Source organism: Tupaia chinensis, unplaced genomic scaffold (assembly GCF_000334495.1).
Source record: "Tupaia chinensis unplaced genomic scaffold, TupChi_1.0 Scaffold000133_1, whole genome shotgun sequence".
NCBI lineage: Eukaryota > Metazoa > Chordata > Mammalia > Scandentia > Tupaiidae > Tupaia > Tupaia belangeri.
Window position 1 is genome coordinate 3,079,478 of NW_006159602.1, and position 21,771 is coordinate 3,101,248.

The 21,771-nt window shown below is 39.0% G+C and overlaps 1 protein-coding gene across 1 annotated transcript in view; it reads left to right on the forward strand.

Moving 5' to 3' along the window:
- The first annotated feature begins 2,053 nt into the window (after window positions 1-2,053).
- Window positions 2,054-21,771, forward strand: part of SLC35F4 (solute carrier family 35 member F4) — a 37,868-nt gene continuing 18,150 nt past the window's right edge. The window contains exons 1-3 of the mRNA XM_027770430.1: window positions 2,054-2,329; window positions 8,178-8,475; window positions 16,188-16,407. Of these exons, the coding sequence (XP_027626231.1) occupies window positions 8,258-8,475; window positions 16,188-16,407 (438 nt within the window). The 5' untranslated portion in view covers window positions 2,054-2,329; window positions 8,178-8,257. The remainder of the gene's footprint in view (window positions 2,330-8,177; window positions 8,476-16,187; window positions 16,408-21,771) is intronic.

The following is a 21,771-nucleotide window of genomic DNA, read 5'->3' on the forward strand; positions in this document are numbered from 1 at the left end:
TATATATATAGAGAGAGAGAGAGAGAGAGAGAGAGAGAGAGACTCCCTGTCCAAAAGGTAAAACTTAACATCTCTCACCACACAGTGTGGACTGGATTTAATGACTACCTACCAAAGAATAGAGTATAAAAAGGGAGGGAAGCCCGTGGAGAAATCTGGAAAACACTAGGCCAGGTGGTCAAGTTTATCATCATCAGTAACAAGTCATATTGGTAGCATATAATAACTGACATTACATGATTAAAAAAAGATACCTCTGTGGCATTGTCCTCAAAACCTTATAACTTTAATATAACTAGGACAAAAAATATGTGACAAATCCCAACCAAGGGACATTGAACAAAAATACTTTAACACTTTTAATCAAGGTCATGAAAAACAAGGAAAGACTGAAAAACTGTCATAGACTATACATGAATAGGGGATGTGGTAACTAAATGCAGTGTGGTATCCTGAATGGGATCCTGGACTAGGAAAAGGACATTAGTAGAATCCAAATGGAGTTTAGAATTTGGTTAATAGTGAGGCCAGCAGGTGCTGTAGTAGTTAAGGTGCTCAACTCTCACATGGCCTACTACAGTTCAAGTCCTGGATCCAGTGACTTGAAAATCACCCAGGGCACGTGTGTGTACACGCCCAAAATCCCAAGAGGAGACTGGAGAAAAAGGGATTGCAGCATGGCCATTCCCCCAGGGAGTGATTTCCTACTTTCTAGCTATCTCTCTCCAGTGAGTGCATGTGCCCTATGGCAAAAAGCTAACAAAATAATTTGATTAATCATAATTTACCAGTGTGATTTTCTTTTTATTTTTTTCAAGAGAGATTTTTGCTATAAGGTGCATGCACTTGTCATAGAGACAGAAAGTGAGAAATCACCCCCCAGAGGGGATGGCCATGCCACAATCCCTTTTTCTTCATTCTTCTCTCGGGATTGTGGGCACACACGCTCATGCGCCCAGTGTGAGTTTTAAGTCGCCAGGTCCGGGTTTCAAACTGCGGTCAACTACATGGGAGTCCAGCGATGTAACCATTATGCCATCTGCTGGCCCCTGTGTGACTTTCTTAATGTCAATAAATGTACCATTTGGATAGGAGAGTTGGGGATGATGGTGGTGAGAAGGCCCTTCTGAGCATAGTCCCTGGTTGTAGGCCCATGACACTCACCTAGGTTGGGGATTCATGGAACATTTATCAGAATTGGAGGGGGCGTGGCCTGTGGAAAATCCTGATGACTGGGATTTTTATCTATAACACTGGGAAGAAGGTGGAGGTGATGGAGGAGACAGCGAAATAGGATTTTAGGGATCCGTCTGGTGAGAAAGCATACAGTTGATTTGAGAGGAGACAGTATTGACAGGTTCACCAGTCAGTGAGTCCGCAGTCAGCCTTAGGGAGAAGCATAACATACCATTTTACTTTCCTTGCCGTCAGCTATTCGACTCTGTTAGCAATTTAAATTCAGAACACAAGTATCAACCCAAATACCATCTTCTAATGTTCATTTCAAGTTAATGGATTTATCTCAGAGGACACTTTAATCTTCAAGATACAAGCCTTGCGAGCGCAGTATTTGCTTTCTTTCTTTCTTTAGAATTTATTTATTTTTATCATATGATTTATTTACACTTAATCATTGCACATCTTTTTCAAAGCATGCATGAAGTGCATGTCAGTCAAGTCAAAGACATTACCATATGCATCAGGAGCCCCTTTCATGGAATTTGAGATGAGCTCATCAGGACCATGATTATTGCTGCTATATGTTTTACTGTCAAGGCGTTTATTTATTCATTTATTTATTATTAATTATCTTTTTTGTAGGAGAATTTTTGCTATAGGGCACATGCACTCACCAGAGAGACAGAGAGTGAGAGACAGAAAGTGAGAAATCATTCCGTTGGGGAGGATGGCCACACCACAATCTCTTCTCTTCCATTCTCCTCTTGGGATGTTGGGCACACACGCACACATGTCCAGTGCAAGTTTCAAGCCTCTGGGTCCAAGACTTGAACTGCAGTCAGTCATAATGGGAGCCTAGCAATGTAATCATTACGCCATCTGCTGGTCCTACTGCCAAGGCATTTAAAATCTGCTTCCAACATTTCCTCTAGGAAGTCTCAAACTGGTACGAACTCTGTCTTCCCAGGTACCTCCCGATCATCAGTCGCTCGATGTAAGCCAGGACCCAATTGCCCCAGTTCACACAGTGGCATCAGTAGACAACTGTCTCCTCTATCTGTCACCGAAGATTCTTCTGCTCCTATTCTTGAACTTCAGAGCCGAGGAGCCTCTGTATGTGGACACAGAGTTGAAAGACAGAACAGATCAGGTATGTGGGTGACTTCCTCTTAAATAACCGTATTTTCGTCATTTTCTTTAATTTTTTAAAATTTATATTTAATCACAGTATTTTTTCATAGTGTGCAACACGGTTTTCCCACCATGAATACAGTGCATATTAGTCAAATCGAAGACATTACCATACACATTATATTCAACAGATACATTTTTATTTTTGTGTCTAGCAAATGTTTTGTTTGTTTTTTCCTGGTTCCCTCCTTCCTACCTTCTATTACTCACCTTCTATTTACCACCCCCTTTTATACTGTCTCTAGTGTCTCTGGTTGGCCTCCCTGCTGGTATACCTTTCAATCAAGTTTCAGCCTTGAGAGCTCTCCCCATTGGCACAGAATGCAGAGATGTTATATGCATTCTTACAAGTGGGTGTGGGGTGTCACAAGTAAAAAAACAGAAGAAACTGCAATCAGCAGTTGGAATAATGGTTACATCACTGGATTCTCATGTAGTCAACTGCAGTTCGAGTCCCAAATCTGGCAACTTATAACTCCCACTGGGTGCGTGTGTATGTGAGCCTAAAATCCTGAGAAGAGAATAGAGCAGAAGGGATTGCAGCATGGCCATCCCCCCTGGGGGGGGGGGGTGATTTCTCACTTTCTGCCTCTGTCTCTCTGTTTCTCTCGCAAGTGCACAAGCCCTACAGCAAAAATCTCTCTCTTAAAAAAAAAAAAAAAAAAAAAAAAAAAAAAAAAAAAAAAAAAAAAAAAAAAAAAAAAGTTAAAGAACTTAACAGATGGTTAAACAATGAGGTCTAATGAAGTTTACAAGGGAGTAAGCATTCTCATCTCCACAATGCCGAAAGCCGGAATTTTCTGTCTCACCCCTAGGATTCCGTAGTAGCATACTGTGCCCGTTCTGAATAAAAACGCCAGTGAAAGCACAGTCTAGGTCCCTGGAGCCCTTCTAGTTTTCTTCATTTCAGAATTCCTATGACAGGTTGTACTTGCCTCTCTGGTGAGCGTTTTCTGATCGATCAAGGCCTTTAGCTTTTCTTCTCATCCACTGAGCACTCGCCACGCCTGGCTATGGAACTGCTAGATAAATCTTTTAACTATGATCCTGCATTCCCAGCAAATGTATACTTTCTAAATGTAGTTGGGTTGTTGTGAAGTACATTTTATAGTGTTGCGATTTGTGTTACATGTCGAAGTTTATGTGATTATGATTTGTGAATGCTAACTTAATTTTAAATGCTTTGATGACATGACTTCAGTTCGAGTGTGGAGTTTTTGTGGAGTTACAGCTGTTGTTACTGAGCCAAACCAGTTGATAGTCACTTTGTCAATATATCAATAAACTGATGGGTTTAGAGACTTTTTTCCTTTATTCATAAGAGAGCACAAGAGTGCACATGGGAGTGAGAGAGAGAGAAATCACCCCCCCCCCCAACAAGGCTTGGTCATGCCACAATCCTGATTTAATTCCTTGTCCTGTCAGAATCCCCGGCATGTGCGTGTGAGCCCAGCGTATTGCTGGGGTGTTTTAAGCCCAGTGGGAATTTCAGCTTTGTGGGAATAGGCTTTCTCTGCAGAGCACTCACCTGTTGCACTATGGAACTGGCTCCTTTTTTTTTTTTTTTTAAATAAATGTCATTTAAAAGCTGAGCTAACACGTGTATCAAGATTATATGGGCCTTTATTATTATGGACACATCTGACTTTATTTTTGCAAATATTTATTTGATAAAGCAGATTCAGCCAGAGGCTGTGTTTGATTAGACCATTTCTAAACGTCATTGCTGATAATTGGAGAGTATTTTGGAAACTGTTTAAGTGTCACCTTGAGGGAACTGGCTTTTGGGACCAAGTTAAGGATTTTACTTGTAGACACACAGAGATTAGTTTGTTATTAGCACAGTGCCCTCTCAATCTATTTAATGTATTTTGTCTTCTGTGTGTTTGGCTACACACAGTTTAGTTTGTTATTAGCACAGTGCCCTCTTAATGTATTTTGTCTTCTGTGTGTTTGGCTATATATTTGTCGACGTGTGTGTGGTGTTCTATATAGTAAGTCAATTTATTTTAAAACTCTCCTCTTTCTCTGTTTGGCTTACCATTTAATTTAGACATAAAGAAACCTGCCCATCTCACAGATAAAATTGTGACCAGGTACTGAGGAATCAGGGTCTTCTCTGTTGGACCAAAAGCAAATAAGTTGGTTCAGCAAGTAAGGTCGTGGATGCATTTAGCTGCTGCCCGATACTGTTACTTATTGGTGGTGAAGATCTTATTGTCTCCCTGGGAGAATGTGCTTAAGCCTCAAGTTCATATCACTTCTTCTCACCCTATGACCACACTTCCACCTTTCCAAAGAGAGTAAAACAATTGTATGCTACACTCTTCTCTCCACCTCAGACTGCTTGTGCTTTTGTTCACTATTTTCATCATTGTGTGATCACTTTTGGCTTGTGTGTCTTTCTGCCTTTCTGGTCTTAGCTCCTCTACCCGTATCTTCGATTGCCCCCTGTACCTCTCTTCCACCTGCATGTTCAGTGTCTCCATTTGTTCCTTGAGCATGGCTGGTGACTTACTAAAATCCATTTCATCCTTAAGAGCCCCACCAATAATTGCAGAAACAATGAAACATGCCATCCAAAATAACTAGATAGTAAACAAAGAAAACCAAAACATGAAAATACAGGCAAAATCACTAGCTTTAAAACTAGCTTTAAAAAAAAGAAGAAGAAGAAAAATGGCAATTTAGAGAATTCAATTAGGGCTAGGGTGGGGGGAAACGAAAAGGATAGAGGATATGTGAAAGCCTTTTCTAGGATCTTGCTAATTCGAGAATACATTCCTTTGTATGAGAAAAGATAAGAAGTTTTTTTAAATGGTGTCTCAGCAATTATATGAATCCCAAGACTAAAACTCCTCTTAAAAAGTGAAAGAACTGACATCTTAAATGTTCAGTAAGTTTTAATTGACTTTAATAAATTACGATAATTTTCCTATTATTCCAGTTGTTTGCAAAACAGAATGTTCCAGTTAATGAAATTCCATTTCATTAAATATGCTAGTTAATAAAGACATGCCCTATATATCATATGCAGATTACAAATTTCAAAGACACACAATTAAAGATCACCTGAAACATAATTTACTCTTTCTGTGATGATTAGAAGCCCTTGGGGATACTCCAGCGTACCAAAGAGAGAAGAGAGCAGAGGAGAATAATCTGAAGAGCAGATCACCATGCTTTCATGGATATTATGACGCTTAAACTCAAAGTGAATCCTGGGAGGTAGATATTATCACTGTTGGACAGATAAAGAAGCCAAGAATAGAATTAAATACTCATTCAGAGCCATACAATGGCAGGGCTAGGACTTATACTCAGGTCTCCAAATTCCAGTGCCCTCGATCTTTAATTTGTCGGATTCAAATAAAGTTTCATAGAAATGTATAGAATTCCTCATAAACCCATTTTAATGATATATAGAAAACTATAAATTTAAGTAGCACTGTAAAAGTCCTATTTAAATGGTCAGAAAAATAAAAGTGCTCTGGAGATCTGATCTTTCCATGTATTGTAGAATTCAAAATGGGCAATAATTAGTCTAGTTAACAGAAGTAGAATGGGGTCAATACTACAGAGAGGTTTAGGTGACTATCAGCGTCATCAAAACCACTGACTATGGTATGACGGTGGTACAAGCCATCTTCAAAGATGGTGACAATGAAGACAGATATCCCTACAAAGGGATAGTAGAATCTTTGTATAACCGTACCTCCTTGGTGAGATAGTCCCTAAGATTAATGCAGTCTTGGTGTAGTAACGCCTACCATTCTCTTAAGTATCGCTTTTTAACTCTCATACAAGACTGCTGTTCCTGCCAGAAAACAAAACTTTTTTCTCTAAACCGTATCTGAAACTTCCCATGTTTGAATGGAAAGATAAAGGCTAAAAAATGAAATAGAATGACTATTCTGAATGGTGTTTAGACCCTGAAGTCCTACAGACTTGGGCTCAACTTCACACAACCATTAAGAGAGTCTGATTTCTCCCTTGTTTAATGGGAAAGATACCTACTGCATAGGGCAGGTTTGTGTTTCTTTCCTGGCCTCCCAGCACTAGAGTCTTTCATTTGATCCTCTTATATATCTTAGATTTTTCCTCCTGCTCTCTGCACAGGCCACATGTCATAGAGGGGATTTACAGAACTGTTATCAAGAGCAGGTATCACCATCAAGGGACCTGGCAACTCAAACTTTTAGTCCCATTTCAATGCCACTACATCACGGAGATTTCTCCTGTTCTTTTCTCACCTACTTCTTCACAAGCACCTCTCCTCTGCCTCTATATTTTCTTGTATCTGTCAGAGTTAGCCCTTATCGCACTGTATGGTATGTTTCCTGGCTCTCTCTGAACTGAAGTCTTTTATCTTTGAGCCCCTGAGACCCAACTAGCTAACTAGCTGCTGGTAGAGTCTCCATAAGATTATGTTGAATAAATGAATAAAAGAATAAAAAGAACACTAGTTTTCATCTTCTGGAGCCCTAGGCCCTGAGAGTTCAGTTTTGTTTATAAGACTTACAAGCCATGAGGTAATTGCTATGTTCACACTTGTTTTTTATTCCCTAATGAAGAATTCACTTTCAAGGCTTGCTTTCTCACATACCCCCCCCCCCAAACAATTATATCAGAGAGCCTTAGTTGGGTAAAGGTTTTTAACACGGTGAGGTCATCACACTTGGCTGGTTAAGCAGTAGGAACACATTCGGCAGGAATAGTAGGCTCTGGAAAGACAGTGAAGAGCCCTACCCATTGCCATTCGCAAGATGTGGATGGCACCACTTTCTTAACCCCCAGCATAGATCTTGTACTTCAGGGAGGTGCTAGAGACACAAGAGGACTAGGCAGACAACTCTGCCTTCCTCCGCCTCAGGAATCTACCATCTGGGATCTGAGCTTGGAGACTCAGGGTGACCCTGCTTCTGTTTAACTTCCTGATAGGTCCATCTATTGTGTTGAACTTGTTTTCTCTATCTGGGGGAGAGGGTTTTATGATTGTCACTTCCAGAGAGCCTTGGCCATTTTAGTGTGAAAAAAATTGCTGCTAAATTTTCTTAGTAAATGTAAAAATAAAAAGCAGAACTTCTTGTGCTCCCCCAAATGCATTAAATAGTAATTTGTTGCGAAGTGGGAAATGATTTTATGGTCAAGGCTTGTTCTGTTCTTGGGATACATGACTTTTCAACTGAATAATCGTGTTCACTGTAATTTAAAAAAAAAAAACTCAGTGAAATGTGAAAACAAATGTTTATTTCTCACTCACTTTTCATGTTGGTGGATAAGGGCGGCTTTGGCTGGGTTCTGCTTGTTCTCCCACATAGACTGAAAGAATAACTTCTATTTGAGATTTCCCATCTTAGTGACAGACTGGAGGAGCAAGAGAGCTGGTGGCATCTTGTGATGCCTCTTAAAGCTTCTGCTGGGAGATGGCATTGCTCCCATCTGTTCATGTTTGATTGGTCAAAGTAGGTCACATGTCCCAAGCCCACAAAGATGTGGGCTGAGATGAGTAATGCTCTTACAAGGAAGTGGGCAGGGCATACTGGAGAACAGCATAGCATCCACCAAGTTCACAAGTATCTTCATGGACCGGATGGGGTCCAGATACAGTGTCTCACAGAGTAGAGTTTCGATAGAGAAAATAACGTTGAGTTATCAGTCCCCTCAAATTATGGTAGAAAAGAAAACCACTGATCATTTTACTGTGTGCCTCTTTAGTTTCACCTACCATTTTTAAGGAGGTGACCCATTTGATTGCTGCTGTATAACCTGACTTCTACACATTCGTATTCCTTTCTTTTGTTCAGGGGACGATGGGACACAGACTCATCCTGAGAATAGCAGCCAAGAAAACAGAATCAAAGCTCGCTGCCTGTCCTGCACATCCATGGTTCTGAAGGCTGTCTGGGGACTCTTGATCATTTTGTCAGTGTCATCGTCTTGGGTTGGAACCACACAAATTGTAAAAATTACTTACAAGAACTTCTACTGTCCATTTTTCATGACTTGGTTTTCAACAAACTGGAACATTATGTTTTTCCCAGTCTATTATTCTGGTCATCTGGCCACTGCTCAAGAAAAGCAGTCTCCAATGAAAAAATTCAGGTAGGTTTCATGTTAAATGGTCAATAAGGGATGTTTGAGAGTATATTTTATCCAGGCATATTTTTTTTCTCTTTGGAATATGAGTTGAGCTCACATTGGGAGTATGGAGAGGCAAACTCTGAGTTTGGTAATAACGTCAGGAAGCAGAATCAGTGTCCCTTAAAAGAAACTGTGTCTACAACACGCCAGACACTATGCTGGTGCTTTTATAATCCTCCCTCCCCCACTGTCTCATGTCATGATCCTCCTGCCTCAGCCTCTTCTCAGATGAGATAGCAGGTACAAACCATCTTGCCAGGCCTTTAAGTTGGACCAGGAATTGAACTCAGGCTTCCCATATGGTCTCAGCCTACAGAGCACAGTATCTTGGCAGCATGCTCCACCAGGACTGGGCCTCCGTATCTTGCTTCCTCATTATTAGTGGTGACAACATTTAACTTTTAAGATGGTATTATAATTCTCATTTTAACACAGAGGAAACAGATTTAGAAAGGTTAAATCACTTGTCCAAAGTCAGTTATAAATAAAGAACAGATTTAAATCCAATATATTTATCTCTGAAAGTTATATTTTGAAAGAACATACAAATGTCTCAAGCCCAGGAAAAAAGTCTGTGTTAGTAAGAGTAATTGTTATACAAACATATGCTCAACATTCCTGACACTGCAGTGCCTAAGCAGATGAAATGATCCTACTTTATGCAAAGGAAGCTTTGGCTTAGGAAACTTTAAAAGACTCTGTTCCTTGCTGAGTAGGAGAACATGGGGCCTTGTCTGTTTGTTTGCCAGCCGTGAATAGGGGCAGCTGGACTTTTTGCTATAGGGTGTGTGTGCTTGCCAGAAAGACAAAGAGAGACAGAGAGACAGAAAGACAGAAAGCGAGAAAGCACCCCCAGGGGGTATGGCTACGTCCCAATCCCTTCTCCTCCATTCTCCTCTTGGGATCTTGGGCACACACGCACATGCGCCCAGTGTGAGTTTAAGCCACCGGGTCCAGGACTCAAACTACAGTCGACTACATGGGAGTCCAGTAACATAGCCATTACGCCAACTGCTGGTCCCCGCAGCTGGGCTTCCTTAGGAGTCTTGAGGTTCTAGTAGATGCTCTGTGCTAAACTTAGTGCCTGCGGCTACCTCTTGGAGAGCTCAGGAGGCTGGCAGGGCTAAGGTCATACTGCCCTAAGTCACACAGAAGTAAGACAGTCAGATATAGGTCAAGTTTTTTGCTAGTGGACAACTTCTTGAAAAGGAAGAGTTCAGAGCTAAGAAATAACTTCTAGGACTGTCATTTTCATCACAGGGAGAACGCAGTAGCCAGGGCCTTCAGTGGGTAGCAGATGGGAGAGGGACAGTTCTCCATACCAGCTTAATGATCTTCCGCAGAAATGACAGTAAATTTGTCCTATAAGAGCCAAAATAACCTTTCTTTCTATACTTAATAAGAAGTAATGGCTATTATAATCAATTTGTAAGATTCTTCTTACAAACTTAATGAATTGCAATGGTCTATCTTCAACTTCCATTTTCTAGCACCAACTTGGAAGTGCCTAGGAATATTGAAGTCACACTGTGAACTGATTTCCTATGTGTGTCTCTAAAAATTCAATTAAAGAAACAAAAACAATCTGAAACGAATAAGTGTGTTTTGGAAGAAAGAATGAAGCCTTATCCCTATGATTGATAGTTTGTGTTTGAGTCCCATAAAAATAGACAATCTTGGGATATACGTTTTTTGTTTTGTTTCTGAATGCCAGAGGGTGCATACACTTGCCAGAGACAGAGAGACAGAGGCAGAGAAAGCAAGCACCTCCAAATGGGGCATGGTCATGCTGCAGTCCCTTCTCAATTTCTTTATCCTGTCAGGATTTGGGGCATGCTCATACATTCTGTGAGTTTTCCAAGCTGATGAGGCAGGGATTTGAACTGTAGTCAGCCATGTGGGATGTGGTTCCCTAAACCACTAGGCTACAGGCCGGTCTACCTAAGTTTTAAAAAATACCAATATTTGGTAACAATTTCAAGGAATATGATTATCAGATTAAAATGATCCCTTTTTGAAAAATACTTGTGTATACTCAATAATATGTATATCCTATTTGGTGGTAACACACTTGTTGATAAAAACAACAAAAAGCTTAGTATTAAAAGTAGTACCTCAAAAACACTTTAAAGCAAGCCAAACTAGTTTTATTGAAAACACATTTATAAGTGACTCTGCTGACAGAAATATTTTGGGAGTAAGTTTCATCCTCTCCACATGTCTCATGTCAGACTAACTCTGAACTTAGCGAATTCTGTGATTTGACAAGATACCTCCACAGGTAGAGTGAAAATGACCATTTCTAAAATCTAATGAAAGAGCTTTTATTATCAAGGAGAAAACACTGCCTTTGAAGGCATTACTCTCTAGTGGTTTCTTCCATATGAGAGGTTAAATACTGCCAGAAAATTCTTAGATCCTTGATCTTTTTGCCCCTATAGATTCATTAATACCATCTGCCAACAAGGCACTTTCAAAACTCTCATGGCTTAACAGAGAAAAAGAGAGTTAGTGTATAAGACTGGAAACAGAATGTGTTCCATGGTGCCCAAAACTCTGTTTTCTCTAAAATTATATAAAAGTATTTCCTGTTTTTTTTTTCTTATCACTCACATCAAAAGAATGTTTAATAAAGAACTGAATCTAGATAATAAGTGCTGTCCATGTGGAAGTAGTTTTTGATGATTCAGTCATCCAATTTATATACTCTCAAGAAAATTTAATAGCCTCAGGTGAATTTAAAATTTAGGAAGAAAGGAATTATATGCCATAGTTATAACAAGGTGTTTCTTTAGGAAAAAATCTTTGGTTTTTTGTTTTGTTTTGTTTTTTGAGAGGTTTTTGCTATAGGGTGCATGCATTCGCCAGAAAGACAGAGAGAGACAGAGAGACAGAAAGCAAGAAATCACCCCCCAGGGGGGATGGCCATGCCGCAATCCCTTCTCCTCCTTTCTCCTCTCGGGATCTTGGGCACGCATGCACATGTGCTCGGCGTGAGTCTTAAGCCACCAGGTCTGGGACACGAACCACGGTCAACTACATGGGAGTCCAGCAACATAACCATTATGCTAACTACTAATCCCTTAAGGAAAAAATATTTTAGAAAGCATAAAATTAGAGCAAAAGATATATTTGTTTATGTTAGGCACTTAAGAAATGTGCTTAAAATGATATTTGACACACAAAAAAGGTCCAATAACTTGTAGCTGTTGTTGTAATGATGAATATAATTAAATTATTAGTGTCCCCCAACTTCTAAGTTTCATTCCAAACTTTGTCACCTGTCAATGCCATCTTGTCCAGAAATTCTTATCTCATCATCCAAAGAGAGATCCACTGTCATTTCTTCATCAAAAACTCATTCTTTTTTGGTTTCCACTTTTCTTAGCACTTAGTGCTTTAAAAATATAAGGTTTTCAACAGGTGACCTGATGTTTGGGGAGGAAGTAATGTTTACAATGTACACAAATCGTAATTGTATACATTTATGGTGTATTATGTGATGTGTTGATAAATGTCTACAATTCTCCATGATTAAATTAAGTTACTTAACATAGTTTACTTTCTTAGCAATCTTGGGTTAGATGCTTGAAATTTACTTTTAGTTAAAAATATATAATACAGGACCAGCAGTTAGCGTAATGGCTATATCGCTGGACTCCCATGTAGTCGACCCGGTTCAAGTCCCGGACCCATTGGCTTAAACTCACGCCGGGCGTGTGTGCGTGTGTGCCCAAGATCCTGAGAGGAGAATGGAGGAGAAGGGATTGCAGTGTGGCCATCCCCCTGGGGGGTGATTTCTCGCTTTCTGTCTCTCTGTCTCTGTCTTTCTGGCGAGCGCATACGCCCTATAGCGAAAACCTCTCCAAAAGGAAAAAAATATATAATACATTGTCATTGGCTATAGTCACCCTGGCATGCAATAAATCTGAAAACTTATTCCTCCTATCTGAAACTTTGTACCATTTGGTTAGCACCTCCCCATCCCCTCATTTCAGAACCTCTCCAGCCTTATTTTACTCTATTTCTGTGGTTCAACTTTATTGGAATCCATATATAAATGAAATCATGCAGTATTTGTCTTTCTTTGCCTAGTTTATTTCACTTAGTATATTGTCCTCCAGAGACATCAATGTTGCTACAAATGACCCCTCCTTCCTTTAAAGGCTGAATAGTATTTCGCTGTGTGTATGTGTATGTATATCACATTTTCTGCATCTATTCATCCATTGATAGACACTTAGATATCTTGGCTATTGGAAATAATGCTGTAATGAACATGAAGTGCAGCTATCCCTTTGACATATTGTTGTTAGTTCCTTTGAAGTTAGTAATTCAGAAGTGGGATTACTAGGCCATAATGATAGTTCTATTTTTAGTTTTTTGAGGAACCTCCTTACTGTTTTCCATAGTGGCTATATTATTGCATTGTCAGAAAAGTCGTGATGCATTTTTTCTGTATTTTTCTATGCAAAAAATGCATCAAGGCTTTTCTGACAACCCAATAATTTGCATTTTCACTAACAGTGAATAAGAGTTTCGTAGTCACTGTGCCCTTTTTAACATTTTCATCTTTCTAACAGGTATGAAGTATATATGTTTGTGGTTTTAATATTCATCTCTATAGTGATAAGTGATGCTCAGTATTTGTTTATACACCATTGGCTATCCTTTTGAGAAGGATGTTCTGGTCCTTTGCTAATTTTTAATTGGCTTATTTGCTTTCTGGTATTGACTTATTTGAGTTCCTTATATATTTTGAATATTAACCCCTTGTCAGATGTATGACTTGCAAATATGTTTTCCCATTCTGTGAGTTGTCTCTTCACTTCATTGTTTCCCTTGCTGTGCAGAAGCTTTTTAGTTTGATGCCATTCTTTTTGTCTATATTTGCTTTTGTTGTCTGTGCTTTCAAAATCATACTTCAGAAAATCATTGCCTGGACTAACATCATAGAGCTTTTGCTCTATGTTTTCTTCTAGTAGTTTTACAATTTTATGTCTTATATAGAATACTTTAATCCATTTTGAGTTGACTTTTGTTTCTGGTGTAAAGTAAGGGTCTAATTTCATTTTTGGAGAGAGAGAATTTTTAATTCCTGCAACAGCAGTGACAAGTCAGGACAGCAGTGAGAAGAGAAGGGGAAAAGAAGAGAAACAAGGAAGGGAAAAAACACCCAGGGTACAGGATGAGAATAGTGAAAATGGTCTCTGCCAGCCAGCTACTTTGTCCATGGAGTTCTCCCTGTCCATATGCATCTGTTGGTCTTCCAGGTGGGTTCAAAGTGTTTCCTCACCTGCATCCAAAGTCTTTTTTTGAGAGTACTCAACTCTGCATTACAGTGAGGCTGCACAGGAAGAGCCATCACTAGCTAAGGCTTGTGATGAGAAAAATTAATCTTTTAAGCAGAAATGGGTTTTGTGGAAGTTCTTAATAAATGTGTTTTTGAAGGCATTTAATGGTTATAGATGGCAGGATGAACTTTCTACTCACAAATCCAACTTTACCTGGCAGCAGACCTCTTTGTAAGTACTGAATACAAATCTTGTGATCAGGATGCTCTATGTGTGGTGCTACTTCAGCATCCTAAAGGCTGTTAGGCTTGAGAGAGGCCATTTATTTTCCTATGTGTGTGAGCACATATAATTTCTGTTTACTTGACAGAAGGCTTTTTCTCTAGGTTGTTTAATCCTTTTATTGAAGTGTTCTTTCTTTCTCTCAAGACAGAGTCTTACCCTGTCATGATCCTCCTGCCTTAGCTTCCTAGCTGGGACTAAAAACACTCACCATTGCACCTGGCTTTAGGTTGGACCAATAATTGAACCCAGGCCTCCAATGTGATCCGAGCCTGCAGAGCCCAGTAGCTTAGCCATGCATGCCACTGTGGTTGGACCTGAAGTGTTATCTCTTTCAAGTTAAAATTTATCTTTGGGAAATTTCTTTTTCATTTTACAAAAATCCTTCCTTTTTCAGTTGTCTCCTACATGGAGGTAAAATTACCATATGAGTTTCTATGTATAAAATGTGCATTTGTAACCTTTCTGGAATCCCTGACCTTTAACTTCTAGCAAACTAAACTGTCTAAAGACAACATTAATTATAAAGGTTGTGCTCCCAATGCCTAGAGAATTTACTATTCCTCCACTCCAAGTGGTCCTCTGTGGGAGAAGTTACTTCATACATGTGAAGCTAAAATGGGCTAGAGATTACTTTGACTTACAATACTTGGAGGCAAAATAATATCTCTTCAGTAAAAGTTTAAAGAGAAACTAGTGCTTATACTATCCAGAGTCATGTAAATAAATTTTATTATGTCTATTAAAACATATTCAAATATAAATAATGCATTGCTTTGAACAAGACATTTATACTACTCTTGAAATTACAATGATAGTTGCTTAGTAAATGCTTGAATGTTCATAAACAATTGACTGGGGTGGGAGGGATCTAATTCTCCCAGTGGTGAGTCTACTTTTAGTCTATAGTCATCTAGGTGCTGTCATTCTGCTTCCTCCTTTATTGTCTTTGTAGCGCTAGCTTGAACATTCTAATTAAAATGATCCTTCGGACATGGGCTGACTTCTAACCTAGTCATGAGGAAAAGTCATGAGGTATTTTTGCATAGAAAAACAGGAAAAAGACATCATAACCTTTCTGACAACCTAATAGTGAATGGAGCCAGATCCCACCTGGACAACCTAATAGTGAAGTAGTTTTAATCCCAGCCCTAGTGGCTTAAAAAGCATGCTGGATGCATGTATATGTGTGCCCCAAATCCTAACAGGGTGAAGAAACTGAAGAGAAGGGATTGTGATATGACCACACCTTCATGGGGGGGTGGGAGGGTTTTCTCCCTCTCTCTCTGTTTCTCTATCTCTCTTTGGCAAGTACATGTGACCTCTGGAAATTATACACACACACACACACACACACACACATATATATATATATATATATATATAAAGGCCTCTTGGGATAAATAGTCAATATAATTAGAAATCAAACAAACCAAAGATTTAACTATTTTCACATACTGAACTTAGACAATTACTCCAAAATGATCAACGTTTATATATAAGTAAGCCTGCTTTACATTTAGTTTTTACCATTTGGAGGTTATTGCAGTTGATTTCTTTATTTTTTCTGCCTTAAAAATGCTAATGGTAAAAAATTAGTCAGTTGGGCAGGTATATTAGAAAGAAGCGAGCATCTTAGGAATAACAAAATCCCAGATATGGGAGGGCCCTGTTCCATAGCTTTCTGGAAGTTGTCTATAGCCTATTAGTGCAGTAGCAGCCGTCTTGACCCTTTCACATTCACTCATTAAGAATCTTCTCTTTCTTACAATAGCTAGTGATTTCAGCAACTATCCATTTCTATATTTCTCCAGACATCTCTGAGAAACATTCAGAAACAACAAAATGGTTGCCTTGACAATCTCAAGAAACTATTTAGGTAGAAGAGGACCTAGCTCAGTGCCTGAGAAGATGTGGGCTCTGTCCAAGGAACCCGGTGCCCTGCCTTTAGTGGAGACAGAACTGGGTTCAGCTTTTTCACAGATAAATGATGGGTCTTGAGTGTTTGTGATATTGCCTTGAAAATTGCTGGGAAGAGTTACAAGACAAGATGTGTTGTCATCAGTACCTGAACATTAACTTCTTTTTCTTTCCTAGGGAATGCAGTCGGATATTTGGTGAAGATGGTCTGACATTGAAGCTCTTTCTTAAAAGAACTGCTCCCTTTTCTATTCTGTGGACTTTGACAAATTATCTATATTTACTGGCTTTAAAGAAGCTGACGGCCACTGATGTCTCTGCTCTGTTTTGTTGTAACAAAGCCTTTGTCTTCTTGCTGTCGTGGATTGTGCTGAAAGACAGGTTCATGGGAGTGAGGGTAATGGCACACTTGATTCAATGTGCAATGCCTCCCCTAATCCTAAATCCTTGGCATCAGGAGAGCTGCTTGGTTTCATGGAGTTTCTGTACAATTTTTCCCAGTGATTTGAGTACAAATTGAAATTTGAAGAGGCATTAGAAAACCCAGGCAGTTACAACTTATCACAAAAGGATAAAGAGATTGCTTGCACTGGCTAGTGAGCTGATCACAACAGGAGGCACTAAAACAGACAAAGAAAATTAGGAGGTTTTAGAATTATAATTTAGAATTAATGATGTGAACAACTCCTTCTGTCCTCAAGAGAGATCTGAAAAAATTAGCCACAGTAAAGATTATGATTTGCTTTTTATCAATCAACATATGTTTGGACAACCCACTCATTCCCCCCACCCAGATGGATTTAATTAATATTGGTGTAAGTAGATAAGATTACCAAACAGTAATTAAAGTCACCGGTAATGGCACAATGCTATTAGAAGTGGCTACATAACTAGGGTGACTAATCTAGAAATGGAACTAAAAGCAACAACTTGTACTTTTGGGTACAGATCCTTAATTGAACTGCATCAAACTTCTACCAACCACTTCAGTTCTGAGTTTATTCTTTTCAGGAGTAATACGGGTTTAGAAATAGATTGTTTGGAAGTCATGCAAATTTAAGGAGCCAGACCTCATTCATATATGCTGGCATGCCATCTTAATGAAACTATTGAGTTTGTGAATAATATAGGAATTAGCTTATAATAACAAATCTTTAGAAAGAGGTCCAAATGAATAGCCTTTTTCCAGAGTATCAGCATTATATAACTTACTTTTCTCTGAAAGTGATGTCCACTATTGGATTTGAATCATATTTTGCTATTAAATTGTGGTTCTTGGGACCAGCAGTTGGTATAATGGCTATGTTGCTGGACTCCCATGTAGTTGACTGTGGTTCGAGTCCTGGACCCGGTGGCTTAAACTCACGGCAGGCACATGTGTGTGCATGCTCAAGATCCCGAGAGGAGAATGGAGAAGGGATTATGGCGTGGCCATGTCTCCTGGGGGGTGATTTCTCGCTTTCTGTCTCTCTGTCTCTCTCTGTCTTTCTGGCGAGCACATGCACCCTATAGCAAAAACCCTCCCCCCCAAAAAAGAAGTTGTTCTTGTTGGCAATGATTCCAAGTTTCTTGCCCAGCTACCATATGCTGAAATTAACATCTATATCAGAGAGAAGGTTTATGATGGCCATTAACCCGGAAAGCTTTTTTTAATAACCAGTTAGAAATTTCTGACCGCATCTTAGGAGATATTGCTCAGAAATTTAGAACTAAAGTTTGACAGAAAGAATAAGTAGAACACTTAAAAACAAAAAAAGACATAATCAGAAAGTGTGAGTCCATGATGCCATGAGAATATGCCATTCTTCACTAACCAATCTTCTGTTTGATACCCAAGGGCTCAACATCATGTCTTTATACCTAGACTGCTGATACTGGCTACCTAACCATCAGATACCCTAACAAGTCCTTGAGAGCAGGAAACATCCCTATATTATTCACTGCTTTATTCAGGATGGGGTACATAACTTGTGGTGCCCAGTGCAGTATGAAACTTCAGGACCCTATTTAAAAGATTAATAATCCCAAGATGGCAACAACAGAGCAATAAACCAAGTGTGGGGACCTTCGCAGCATGTGGTCTTGTGCATCTGCACAGGTCACACCCTCATGAAGCCAGCCTTGCCTCTATTTTCAATACCTAGAATAATTCAGGGCACAAAGTAGAGGCTTAATAGATTTTGAGGACATAATGAATGGACCCACACTTATAAGATCTTTCTCTTCACTGTCTTCCACCACCATGGACCACCCATGAAGATCTTGCGGATCTTGTCAGAAGAGGGGGAAGAGAGAAGATTCAGGGTCATATCCAAATAAATCAATACATTCACTATTAGACTCACTAGTGAGAAAATAAAGTACATTACAGTGAGTGAATGTTTTTTTTGAGGTCTTTCAGAGGGAAAAAATAACAACTACTAGCTTTGTAACCTATTATTTAAATCATAGATTTAAGAAATCTACCCCAAGGCTACTAACCATTACCATTTTTTAAAGAATTATTTTATAAAACTTTATTTATTTACTTATTTTAATTTGTTCAGAGGGGGACAGAGTGAGAGAGAGAGAGGGAAAGTGAGAAATAAGCCAAGTCTGGGACTCGAACTGTGGTCGGCCATGTGGGAGTCCAGTGCCCTTATCCATCCCAAAGCTTTTTTTAATAACCAGTTAGAAATTTCTGACCGCATCTTAGGAGATATTGCTCAGAAATTTAGAACTAAAGTTTGACAGAAAGAATAAGTAGAACACTTAAAAACAAAAAAAGACATAATCAGAAAGTGTGAGTCCATGATGCCATGAGAATATGCCATTCTTCACTAACCAATCTTCTGTTTGATACCCAAGGGCTCAACATCATGTCTTTATACCTAGACTGCTGATACTGGCTACCTAACCATCAGATACCCTAACAAGTCCTTGAGAGCAGGAAACATCCCTATATTATTCACTGCTTTATTCAGGATGGGGTACATAACTTGTGGTGCCCAGTGCAGTATGAAACTTCAGGACCCTATTTAAAAGATTAATAATCCCAAGATGGCAACAACAGAGCAATAAACCAAGTGTGGGGACCTTCGCAGCATGTGGTCTTGTGCATCTGCACAGGTCACACCCTCATGAAGCCAGCCTTGCCTCTATTTTCAATACCTAGAATAATTCAGGGCACAAAGTAGAGGCTTAATAGATTTTGAGGACATAATGAATGGACCCACACTTATAAGATCTTTCTCTTCACTGTCTTCCACCACCATGGACCACCCATGAAGATCTTGCGGATCTTGTCAGAAGAGGGGGAAGAGAGAAGATTCAGGGTCATATCCAAATAAATCAATACATTCACTATTAGACTCACTAGTGAGAAAATAAAGTACATTACAGTGAGTGAATGTTTTTTTTGAGGTCTTTCAGAGGGAAAAAATAACAACTACTAGCTTTGTAACCTATTATTTAAATCATAGATTTAAGAAATCTACCCCAAGGCTACTAACCATTACCATTTTTTAAAGAATTATTTTATAAAACTTTATTTATTTACTTATTTTAATTTGTTCAGAGAGGGGGACAGAGTGAGAGAGAGAGGGAAAGTGAGAAATAAGCCAAGTCTGGGACTCGAACTGTGGTCGGCCATGTGGGAGTCCAGTGCCCTTATCCATCCCACCACCTGCCAGCCCCTAACCATTACCATTTTAAATCTGACATCTGCAGTGGGTTAAATGGTGGTTCCCAAAAAGATCTGTCCACAACCTAATTCTAAAAACCTGTGAGTGTGACCTTACTTAGAAAAAGAATCTCTGCAAATATCATTAGATTGAAAATTGAAGAGATCCTCCTGAATTATCTAGGTGGGCTTCAAATCCAACAAGTTGGAAACACACAAAGTAGAAACACACCGAAGAAGAATACGATGTGACAGAGATTGACAGAGATATGACAGAGAGACTGAGTGATGTGACCAGGAACGCCAGTACAGCCACCAGAACCTAGAAAAGGCAGGGAATGGACTGTCCCCTAGAGATGCTATTGGGCTCACTCCTGCTGGATTTTGAACCTCCTGCCCCCAGAACTGTGAGAGAATTTTCTGCTATTTTCAGTCACCAGATTTGTGGTAATTTGTTATGGCAGCTCAGGAAATTATTACAGTTTCTGTAAATTATAAGATCTGATAGAAGAGGGACCAGCAGTTAGCGTAATGGCTATGTAACTGACCGCGGTTCGAGTCCTGGACCTGGTGGCTTAAACTCATGCCAGGTGCATGTGCGTGCGTGCCCAAGATCCCAAGAGGAGAATGGAGAAGGGATTGTGGTGTAGCCATTCCCCCTGGGGGTGATTTCTCACTTTCTGTCTCTCTCTGTCTGTCTGGCAAGTGCACGTGCCCTATAACAAGGAAAAAAAAAAAAGATCCTATAGAAGAAATGTTACGTAGCAGATAAATCTACTTGTTAATTAATCTATGCACAAATTAAGACATCAGAGATGATAAAATAGTAAGCATAATGTCAGGCATACTGGTAGAATTCAGGTATTTTTCTTTCTAAATGACAAGAAGCACTTCTCTTCTCACTGTAAAATCAGGATGTGTTTAATGCCAATGTTCGAAGGAACATTAAAGAGTCATTTTTATGACGTGTATGGTCAGGCCATGGAATATCAGAAGCACCAAACTGTATTTAGAATTTTGCCTTTTGACAATATCAACAATTCTTTTTCCCCTGAGACATAGTGAGAAAGTATAGTTAGGTCATCCGAGAAATTAAAGGAGGGCAAATAGAATACCATGAACATATATGTAGCTATTAATGGCTATGTCTGTAATGAATCTAGTGAGCAGTCCCTCCAGGAATAGTATCTCACCTCCCCACTGTATGATTCTAAAAATAAAATAAAATAAAAATAAACAGTTAAAGGAATACTTTCAGTCATCAGGTTAAAATTTATATTTTTGATAATGTCAAAGCTTCAGCAATTTAGAAACAGATGATTGTTGGATTATGATTCTCATTTGATTGGCCCCAAGAATGACCACATTTAAAATGAAAAGACATGCCCTTCCCTACCTCTATTTTTTTCATGTCAAAATAACACCGTGGACAAAATGAAAGCTGCTTTAGGTTACAGCATCAGTAAATATGGCTTTTTTCTGAACTACCAGTAGACCAGAATTACCAATGTTCACATGAAAATGAAGTAGGTATTATAAATAACTTGTTAATTTTTGTTTCTTTAGACTTACATTTGATTGAATTGTAAGTAGAAAAGTTACCTGTTAAACATTTAGTTTCCTATTTTGAAGTCATTTCAACCATTTACTGGTAATCCTCGGTGTGTAAAAAAGCTCTTTCATGAGAAATTGCTTGCAGGTAATATACAATCATCCCATGGAAATTACTAAAGTTCTTTAAAAGACTATATAGTTTTTTAAATTGCAGAAAGGTTAGAAAATGACAATCCAGCTCTTGTAGCTTTGAAGATAGATGTTTTCCTATCTCTGAAATCCTGTCATAATGTTCTTAAATTCATGAAAACCAGAAAAATTACTTTAATTAAAGAAGTTGCTTCCCAACCGAACTGTGCCACTGGCTGAGAGTTTCCTTCTCTGTCGTCGGTATCTACTTCACTCCAGTAAAAAGTAGGTGCCAGACCAGAAAGTTAGAAACCTTTCTTTCAGATCTTGTCTCTCCCTTGTTTAAAGTATTCAAATTTTTCTTGCATTTTCAAATGTCCTTGAACACGTGGAGAGAATTGGAGAACCATGAATGGT